The sequence below is a fragment of the Medicago truncatula genome, chromosome 7 (genome assembly GCF_003473485.1).
Source record: "Medicago truncatula cultivar Jemalong A17 chromosome 7, MtrunA17r5.0-ANR, whole genome shotgun sequence".
Taxonomy (NCBI): Eukaryota; Viridiplantae; Streptophyta; class Magnoliopsida; order Fabales; family Fabaceae; genus Medicago; species Medicago truncatula.
The window spans coordinates 55,755,234-55,766,254 of NC_053048.1; the positions used below are offsets into that span (position 1 = coordinate 55,755,234).

Genomic DNA, 11,021 nt, shown 5'->3' on the forward strand with positions numbered 1-11,021 from the left:
ACTAAACAAGGTCATATAATCTTCATATGCTTCGTCATTGAGACAGGAAACTTTTATTTTTCACGGTATAATTTTACGACCTTTAAAAACTTTACTTATATGTAAAGGTTTAATAATTGGGAGCTTCTACGGTGCAGTTAGAAAATTGACTTTTTTAAAAAAATTAATTTTGATCTAAATGTTCGATTTATTTTTAAATTGTTGATTGTTGATTAATGATCAATAGTAATTCATCTAGTAATGTTTGCAACATCTTGGACTTACATGTACTATTTCATCGTTGGCATTTTTAACATGCAAACATAGTTGATGATATTATGCGATAGTCTTAAGCATTACACTTTCTGAGGTGTTACACTTAAAACAATGTAGGATAAAATTAGATTAAGTGCAATCTTGTTAATCTGATGAATTGATAATACTATGGGACTGAACTTTTGATGGCACCGTACAAATAGTGGGGTGCTACTCACTACACTTTTGATGTTATAGTGTTGACTTCACCAGAAAAGTCATTCTCATGACTTTAACATGTACTATTTTATCGTTGGCATTTTTAACATGCAAACATAGTTGATGATATTATGCGATAGTCTTAAGCATTACACTTTCTGAGGTGTTACACTTAAAATAATGTAGGATAAAATTAGATTAAGTGCAATCTTGTTAATCTGATGAATTGATAATACTATGGGACTGAACTTTTGATGGCACCGTACAAATAGTGGGGTGCTACTCACTACACTTTTGATGTTATAGTGTTGACTTCACCAGAAAAGTCATTCTCATGACTTCACCATAAAATTTTCTTTAATAATTTACTGCTTACGCATTTTTTCTAGTACCTAATCAAAATTGTGTACATTTCAGGCAATTTTTTTTTATTTTCTAGTATTAATTTTACCGCATTTAAAAAATGTTTTCCAATTTTTTTCACATCATCTATATGATGTAAAACTAATTTTAAATCACACAATGCTAATAGATCTTTTTAAGTCTTCAAAAAAAAATCAAACTGTTTAATGTTTTCGAATTTAATCTTGACTGTTTTTTAATGTATTTAGTTTTCTTGTTATTTATAAACTTCTATATGATATATAAACTTCTCAAGTATGCACAGAATTATTTTTTTTTGAAGGAAAGTAAGCAAAGAATCTGTTCTTTAAGCAAAGAATCTCATAAATATGTATGAATTTTAATGACAATAATGTACATTAACTATTAACTGAATGAATTCAATACCAAACAATTTGATTTCATTATTGTCATTAAAATTCAGTTAACCAAACAATTTAATGATTAACCAAAAATTTGATTTTGTTAACCAAACAATTGAACTCAACCGACAAATGAACTTTATCGATGAAGAGAACCCAAATTCGAATTCTGCGTAAAATAATTCTTGGTTAGATTATTTTTACCTCACGGTCGAACTTCGAATTCATAAGGGGTCATTTTTCCAACAAACTGGAGGTTTAAAGCCCAAAAAAAAAAAAAACTGATTTCATTTTTTTCCCTTCATATTTTAAGTTTCTTTTTTTTTTTTTGTGAAGTTCTTACCACACCAAACCAAGTGATGAAAAAGTTAAAACTAGTTAATATTACATGATTATTGTTAGGATTAAATAAGTTTTTGCTTCATGTAAATTTTTAAAATTTCAACTTTTAGTGCTGTCAATTTGTTGTCCCAATTTTTTTTTCTATCACGAGTTTTGGTCTTTGCAAATACACTCATGTGTATCATTCAAAATTTTGAATTATTTTTTTCAGTTATATTTAGTATGTTATAAAAATCTCTCTTACAAATATTTTAATTTTTTTAACAATGAATGAATTACATATGAAATTTTAAGTTTTAACGCTTAAAAATTCATATTTAAATCATATCTTGCTAAAAAATTCTAATTTTTTGTAAGAGACAATGTATTTTTTTTTTACAAATTGTGGGAGACAATGTTACAATGCATTCAAAAATATGAAGTAGTATATGCATGAGTTTGACTTAAAGACATGGATTATAAGTGGCGATAATGACCTTATTGGTTTTTTCATTGTCCATGTGCATCCTTAGCTTATTATTGGCTTTATTAATCACTAGTATTTACCTCATAATGTGAAGGAGGAATGTCCTAACACAGTCATTCCAAGTATACATACTATCCTTATTTTATCATTTGAATGAAGTTTAATTTTGTGTAAAAAACATAAAAAGAAGAAAAAAAAAAAAAAAAAAAAAAAAAAAAAAACACACACACACATCTTTACCAGTATTACATTTTTGTCGGTGCAGAAAGTGAAAACCCTCAACTTATCCTGATTGTTCCGTGACTGCATTGGAATTAAAGAATGTTCTTTTATAGCATTTGTCTGTGTTGCATGGCACTATGGTCACTGCAATGAGAGCTGGAAATTATTTGAGACCCTATCATGTGTGGCTGGAATGAATGGTATGGTAGGCCATGCTCGTGCTACACAGGTCACAATGTTTTCTTTTCCGAGAACAATAAACTAGAATTCCCAGCGGTGAAGGAAAGGATGAACTTACATTGACATGTCTATCCCAACGGGGATGGATCCAAAAAAATTGTATAGAGAGCGTCAATCTGCGTATATATTTCTAACATCAACTATATATGAAATATTTTTGTATTTTTAATAGCCCGCCCTAATTTTTCGGTGAGAGAAATTCGTATTCTCTCTAAGTTTTCTTCTTCTTTCACCCCTCTACATCTTTTTTCCCCTTTCTTTCAATCTAAATAAGTGATTTTCACATACATCAAGTTTTTTCATGATTTCGTCGTCTTAGTGCGACGTTGTGTTATTCGTCGTCTTGTGCGGCGTTGTTTGATTTCGCATCAATGATTTGGGTGTCAACGTTGCAGATCCAGAAACATTGGTATTCTGGTGATTTAGATTTCATCATATTATTTGTTGGCATTTTGCCGTTGTATGCTATTAACTTGGGTATTGTGAGTTTGTTCGCAGATTCAACCTATACGTTTTTAGCGATATTGATCATGTTATTGTCTCTGATGTATTCTATCAATTTAAATGAATGAATATCCTTTGTTTTTGTCAAAAAAAAAAAAAAAAATTTGTTTTCCAAAAATTAAGTAGTTTAATAAAGTCATGCACATGGTATGATAAAATAAAGTCATGCACAAAACAAAACAGTTGGCTTGATGATGACATTCATTTGTTCATTTTTAACTATCTTTATACTGTTATTATGAAAGCACTTGGTTGATTAAGTTTTCTTCGAACACTTTCTGGTACTGAATGTTTTGTAATTATATCAGTATTTAAAAATTAAGTACATAGTTAAAAAATAAAAAAACCAAAAACCAAAATAATCTTGCACTCAAAATATCGTAAACCTCAGAGTACCGAGCTCAATTTTTAGTCATCGAAGAAAACTGACTTTTAAACCACTCAATAATATGAATATTTGATTAGTAATCTATATTATATGAATATCTCTATATTATAGTATAATATATTGTACTACTACACTTGAGTTGGTAAAGCATTAAATTAAATTAAAGGGGGAGAATTCTTCCACACTGGTAATTCTAAAATTCAACACTGGTTGTTGTCCCGTTCATGTTTTCTTTCAACCCTTTTCCTTTTTCTTTACTTTATTAATTTCTCCTATTTCCTTCTCTACTAATATATCTCCTATTATTAGCATCCTTGATCTTGAGAAGAAAATGAATCAGGAAATGAATGGTGTGGAAGCTGAAAGGCCACTAGAGAAAATAGATTATGTGTTTAAGGTGGTTGTGATTGGTGACTCGGCAGTAGGAAAGACTCAAATGCTGTCAAGGTTTGCAAAGAATGAGTTCTGCTTTGACTCAAAATCAACCATTGGAGTTGAATTTCAGACTAGAACTGTCACAATTAATGGTAAACTCATCAAAGCTCAGATCTGGGATACTGCTGGCCAAGAAAGGTTTCTTTTCTTCCTCTCTTTTACTTGCTTCTTGTCCATCATCACTTTAACTTAAGAGACTACATTGTGTTTTTTTTAGTTACATCTAATTAATTTATATTTCCGAATGAGCTATCATCTTATTGACACCCATTAGATGTTTCTCTAATTGAAAAATCAGCAAAATGACATTAATAATCATTTTTGGATAAATCCGTCGAATACCAAACATGCACATAATATAATATAAAAGACATGTCTCAGATTAATTATCATGATTTTAAGTTGCTGATGTTATATATAGGTACAGAGCGGTTACAAGTGCATACTACAGAGGAGCATTAGGGGCCATGCTGGTGTATGACATAACTAAAAGACAAACGTTTGATCATGTAGCTAGATGGATTGAGGAACTACGGTCACACGCCGACAACTCCATCGTGATCATGCTAATTGGTAACAAAGGTGATCTTGTGGACCAAAGAGTGGTACACACAGAACATGCTGTGGAGTTTGCAGAGGATCAGGGCCTTTTTTTCTCAGAGACTTCAGCTTTGAGTGGTGAAAATGTGAACTCTGCATTTTTCAAATTGCTTCAAGAGATTAATAAGGTTGTCTCAAAAAGGTCGTTGGAATCTAATAATGGTAAGAACAATATTGCTACACTTAAAGGATCAAAAATAGATATAATTTCAGGTCCTGAATTAGATATTACTGAAATGAAGGAAGTACCTTCATGTTCTTGTTGATCTAGCTTTTATGTTGAGAGTCGAGAGAGATGAGTGAAAAGTACATATGGTAAAAAAAAAATAAAAAAAAAAAGTCAAACGTGATCAGTAATTAATTTCATCTGAACCTTGCTCAAAGTTGAAGAGCTTTTAGTTATTTTGATTGAATTACAGCAATGAATTTTACATATCTGAAGTTTTGTCTTTTTAATGAGAATTATGCTATGTGAAAACTGAAAATACACGAAGGCAAAAAATCCAAACACTCTTTGTTTACATTCTCTATTCAGTATTCACTTTCCTCATCTTTACTCTTTTCACCTCTCATCTTATTTTAGAATTCTCCATTATAATTTCCATCTAATTAATCTCTCCCATCCAACAACACTTACAATAACACCATCGGCTTAACCCCTATGGTGGTGGTATTTCTTGGAAATTTTCTAGGGAATTAACCTTCTTGCTTTAGTTTCATGCAACAGAACAAATTTAGTATGTAGGAAACTGAGCTTCCACTATTAAAAAAACAAAAATTAGTGAGGGAAATTTTGTGAGAAAAAACGTGAAATTCCTCTCTAATTCCGTCACTAAATTTTGCGACCATGGAATTTGTGAGGAATTTTATTTTTTCCGTCACTAATTTTCCTCGCTAATTTTGCTTTTTCTAATAGTGTTCACTAGTTGCAAGATTCAGGCAAGTATATATACTTTTGAATTCATGTCTTCTGAAGCAAATTCTGTTGGCCTTGTCAATCCTTACCAAAAACTTAACAAGAATTTGCTGCATAAGCCATGCAAATAGGATGAAATTCACAAGATTTTAATCTATCCACGTATAATAACGTTTATGTCTACGTATAATAACGTTGACCCACAAGGTTTTAGATTGAGATATTTATTTAGATTTACGCTTTATTTGCTAGTCTGAAGCGGAAATAAGGGAGGGTTTTGGAACCAAAAAAAAAAAAGTTGGAAAAAATAGATGGTATCGAGGGAAAAACTCTATGAGTTTATTTTTCTTTATAACACAAAGTTCTCCTCGTTTAAAGGAACTAAAAATTTATAGGCTAAAATGTACTTTTCCCTTTTAAATTTTAAAAACTTGCAATTTTGATCCCTTATAAACAAAAACTACAATTTTGATCCCTTAAGATTTATCCTCTGCAACTTTGATCCTTTTTTCCAATTTTGACCGCTCAATGCGCCACATGTGTAATTATTGAATTAAAAAAAATTAAAAAACCATATAATCATTTTTTTAATTAAATAAATGAAAAATTAAATTAAAAATAAGAAATTTAAAATTAAAATATCAATCTTTTATTTCTTCTTCATTTCTTCCTCTCAAAAAACTCATCCTCTTTTTAAAACCCATAATTTTTTAAAAAAACTCATCATCTTCTTCATACATTCATCTTCCTCATTCTTCATCATCAAATAAACACAATAAATTCAGAATGAACCTCTAAAATCAAAAAATGCACTAAAATATAAATCAAGTTACAAAACATTACTCCCGCTACCGATTCACAATACTCCCACAAACCCAGATTCACAATAGTTCCATTAACAACCACATTTGGATCGATATTCAACACAATAAATCCATAATCCAGCACAATCATACTTCCTCTTGCCCTGACTTTTAACCTTAATCGCTGGCAAAATTAGGTATATCAAATTAATTCTTTTAGTTGATGCAAATATTTGTTGCATCTGTGTGTGTGCTCCCGTGCAACCAGGCTTAAGATTTCTCATAGTTTATCAGAAACAAATATATAATCAATAGTTTAGTATCATAAATAGTTTAACCTATAAACATTATTGCCTTAAAATTTTGGGTTTGCAGTTTGGGGAACTATAGTTGGTCATATATGTTTTGATACCATGTTAAAAATCAACTATAAGGTGAAGAGATGAAGGTAAAGATTGTGGTTTACAAAATTCTTTGATTGTTTTTTTGGCTTAAGTGAGAAAGAATCATGGAAGGAAAGAAGAAGAAAACCATGAGATGTTGTTGTTGGATAATGGAAAGACGAAGAAGAAGAAGAAGAATCACGTTCATTTTTCTTTTTTCATTTCCTTTTCTATTTTTCTTTTAATTTTCAATTTCTTTTTTAATTATTTAATAGTAAAAGATTATATGAGGGATTTAATTTTAATTTATTTTCTGATTTTTTTATTTTTTTATTTATAAATGATTATGTGGCATTTTAATTTTTTTTTAATTCAATAAAATACACACGTGGCTGTCATATAGGCGTTGACCGGGTCGAAATTGAACTAAAGGACTACTATTGCAAATGGGCTAATTCTTGGGGGATCAAAATTTTAGTTTTTGTACTTAGAGGGTCAAAATTACAAGTTTTTGAAAGTTAGGGGTGGAAAAATGCACTTTAGCCAAAATTATATTGGAGGATGGTTTTTTAGAGTTTACATGAATTCTTAAAATTTAATTTATATAATTATAATATTTTTAAAATTAAAAATATATATTAATCATAAGCATTAATTTATCATTCTCTAAAAAATTACTTTTCTAAAAAATATGAATTTTTTTACTATTTTCCCTCACATTTCCAACCCTCCAAATCTTCATTTTCCCTCTCCTCAAAACTCCTAAACAAAGTCTGGTGTTTGGTAACACAAATAAGCTAGCTTATAGCTTGTTGGATTAGTTTATAAGCTCGTTGGATAGAAACGTGACGTGTTTGGTAACAAACTTTTTTCATGAGCTTATAGCTTTTTGTGAGAAGCTATTTTAAGTAGCTTTTGAGCTTATAGCTGGTAGCTTTTTATATTTTCTTCCATTTTTAACCTTTAATATTATTTTTTATAAAAATAAATTGCCCACTAAATAGGCCTCAACTAAGTTCTATTTATTATTTTTCTTTAATTCTCTTTTTTTACGTTGCTTTTTTTTTTTTAACTCTTGTTCTTATTCTCTTTTTTTACGTTTTTTTTTTTTAATTCTTGTTTTTTTTTAAGGATTAATTCTAGTTCTTTGAAATATTGTTCGAAAAGGGACACTTTCTTTTGAACTTATATATTCATATTATCATTTTTTTTTTCTTTTAACTTATTTACCGATTCAAATAAAAAAAATAAAAAAGATATAAAAATGAAGTCAGACAAGATTTGTTAAAAAAATATATCAAATAAATTCATAAATCACAGTTATCATTTTAAAGAAAAAAAATACTTTGAAATAAATTACATATTTAAGATAAATATATCAGTTAAAAGTATTTATAAATGTAATTTATTAAAAAAAATAAAAAATACAAGTACTTTTATGTCTTTTTTATACTTATCACTCATTTCAAAAGCTAATTTTACCAAACACTTTAATTTCAAACAACTAATTTTTCAGCCATCAATCACCAGCTATAAGCTAGCTTTTCAGCTATCAGGTAGCTTATAGTTTATTTTTACCAAACAGAGCCTTGGTTGAAAAAAAAACAAGAGTGCATGGAGCATATTTATTGCGTATGGAAGTGGTGGTGGCAAACGGTAGTTTACTTATCCAATAACTTATTTATTTAATTTAGGAGTAAATAGACAATTACCTTCCTGAAATTGTAAGTTTCATCAATTACCTTATGAAATTAACAAAACTTCAATTACCCCCCTGAAATTTCACAACGTTAATCAATTTACCCCCTCCGTTAAATTTTTATGTTAGTCAACATGACGTTTTGCAGATACCCCCATGAAGTTTTGCACTTATGTGCAAAATGCCCCCCGAACTTAAAAATTTATATTATTTTTTTCTTAAAGACAAACAATTAACGATTAAATATTAATGCTAACAATTAATTTTGGAGTTTGAGAAAACTATATGCATATATACATCAAAATAGGGAAAAATGTGTATTTTTAAAGTGACAATAATGGTTATTTCTAATAGAGAAATTATTATTTTTAAGGGTTTATAAACAAATTAATAATCAGTTTTAAATTTATATTTTCTCTTTCACCATCTTAGTCTTTTAACTCCTCCAACTCCTTCAACAATTTGCTCAAACCATTTAAACTACACAACCCCCAATATTTTCATATGATTTGTTCTTGTTTACACACTTTATAGAAAACTTCATTCTAACTTCTTGTCTGTGCTTCAGGCACGGACAATCATTCATCTTATACAATATAGCTCACACCACAAAACTATTAGACCGACATATCATATATAGCATATTAAGTAATATTCATGTAAAAAAGAAACAAATCATCAGCAAATGAAATATGTGATCGGTATGTATAAAGGAACACTTATTGAGAAATGTCAAACACTTAGACATATATTTTTTTACCTTTGAAATTAATCCACAAATCATCCAATATTATGACTTTAAAAAATACACTTTTTTCCCTATTTTAAAGTCTATTTTGATGTATATATGCATGTAGTTTTTCCCAAACTCCAAAATTAATAGTTAGTTTTAATATTTAACTATTAATTGTTTGTTTTTAATAAAAAATAATATAAATTTTTAAGTTTTGGGGCATTTTGCACATAAGTGCAAAACTTCAAGAGGATATTTGCAAAACGACATGTTCACTAACAGAAAAATTTGACGGGGGGAGTAAATTGATTAACGTTGTGAAATTTCAAGGGTAATTGAAGTTTTGTTAATTTCGGGAGGATAATTGACGAAACTTACAATTTCAAGGGAGTAATTGCCTATTTACTCTTTAATTTAGTAAGTAAATGCACAAAAATCATTTAAAAAAATAAATATGTGATAAAAAAAAAAAAATCAATTCGTTACCAATTCGCGAGCAATGCATTCGCTAATAAACTTCAAGAGCTTGTGATTCATTTGTTTTTATTTTCAAAATTATTCATGATGACTCATTGACTACTCATCATATATTGTAAAGAAGAAAAAAAAAACACAATTATTTTGTCACATTATTAACCAAAAAATAAATAAATTATTTTGTGACATCATAATGCTACATTTTTATATTTTAAATGTACTCGGATCCCACCAATGATTAGAAGTGGAAAAGTTTTATATTAAAGAAAGTAAAATTCAAATGAGTTAGACTTGGAAAGTTGATCGGAACTAAAGCTTACATCAATGCTCGGTTGAATCATAGTACGATTTAATGGCTGAGTCGGTCAGCCTTCATTGTTGTTATTAGTAAGAACAATTGCAACTCAAATTATATTAGTTATTGTAACTTACTATTCCCTCCGTCTTAATTTATAAACAAAAAACACAAATTCATACTTATTAAGAAAACATACACTTAGTGGTTGAGGTATAATTTTTTGTGTTCTCCTTGGAATAAGTTTTATGGAAAGATGTAAAAATAATTCTTATTGGTTAAAAATTATGGAGAAAATAAAAAGTAGAACAAATTGAATGCAATTTGTATTTAATTTTACATTGGAAAAGATGATTTGTTTGAAAAAAACATAATAATAGCACAAAAGTTGATTTTTGCTTATATTTTAAGACAAAGAATATGAAATTTTTTTACTTATATTTTAGGAGTAGCTTGAATGCCTCTAGTTGTGGCGTTTGTGGAGCACTCACTAATCATGGGTGACATGACAAAATGTTGTTATTTGTCTTCAAGGAGAAAACCTTTTTTGACTTCCCCAGAGCGGAAGGCATTCGGCCCAATAGGGCAGATACTTCGGATCCGGCTTGGACAAAACGGAAGATATTGTCGATAAATAGAAGGACGTCCTGTTCATTGACATCTCGGAAATATTCTGCCATAGTTAGGGCAGTTAAACCAACTCTCATACGAGCTCCGGGCGGTTCATTCATTTGCCCGTAGACTAGAGCTACTTTTGATTCCGCAATATTTTTTTCATTAATTACTCCGGATTCTTTCATTTCCATATAAAGATCATTTCCCTCACGAGTACGCTCACCTACTCCGCCAAATACGGATACACCTCCATGAGCTTTGGCAATGTTATTGATCAATTCCATAATCAGTACTGTTTTACCTACCCCAGCTCCACCGAAAAGTCCTATTTTTTCGCCACGGCGATAAGGAGCTAAAAGATCTACAACTTTAATTCCTGTTTCAAAAATGGATAATTTTGTATCTAATTGTATAAAGGCAGGCGCGGATCTATGAATAGGAGAGGTTGTCCCAGTATCTACAGGACCTAAATTATCAATAGGCTCTCCAAGCACGTTGAAAATTCGACCTAGGGTTGCTCCGCCGACTGGAACACTTAGGGGAGCTCCCGTGTTAATCACAACCATTCCTCTCTTTAGACCATCTGTAGCACTCATAGCTACAGCTCTAACTCTATTATTTCCTAATAATTGCTGTACTTCACAAGTTACGTTAATTTCTTGGCCAACAGTATCTCGACCTTGAAC

The 11,021-nt window shown here is 29.7% G+C and overlaps 2 protein-coding genes across 2 annotated transcripts in view; one reads left to right on the forward strand and one right to left on the reverse strand.

Moving 5' to 3' along the window:
• The first annotated feature begins 3,407 nt into the window (after positions 1-3,407).
• Positions 3,408-4,855, forward strand: LOC11421403 (ras-related protein RABA3). Its single transcript, XM_039827258.1, has 3 exons — positions 3,408-3,566; positions 3,689-3,952; positions 4,236-4,855. The coding sequence occupies exons 2-3, from the start codon at positions 3,711-3,713 to the stop codon at positions 4,678-4,680; spliced, it is 687 nt and encodes a 228-aa protein (XP_039683192.1). The 5' UTR covers positions 3,408-3,566; positions 3,689-3,710; the 3' UTR covers positions 4,681-4,855.
• A 5,359-nt stretch (positions 4,856-10,214) lies between these two features.
• Positions 10,215-11,021, reverse strand: part of LOC120577094 (ATP synthase subunit beta, chloroplastic) — a 1,455-nt gene continuing 648 nt past the window's right edge. The window contains exon 1 of the mRNA XM_039828034.1: positions 10,215-11,021. This exon is cut by the window's right edge and continues 648 nt beyond it. Within this exon, the coding sequence (XP_039683968.1) occupies positions 10,215-11,021 (807 nt within the window).

Coding starts and splice junctions, on each gene's coding strand:
- LOC11421403 (XM_039827258.1), top strand. CDS start 3,711: ATGAATCAGGAAATGAATGGTGTGGAAGCTGAAAGGCCACTAGAGAAA. Junction 3,953..4,235: donor GATACTGCTGGCCAAGAAAG/GTTTCTTTTCTT, acceptor TGTTATATATAG/GTACAGAGCGGTTACAAGTG.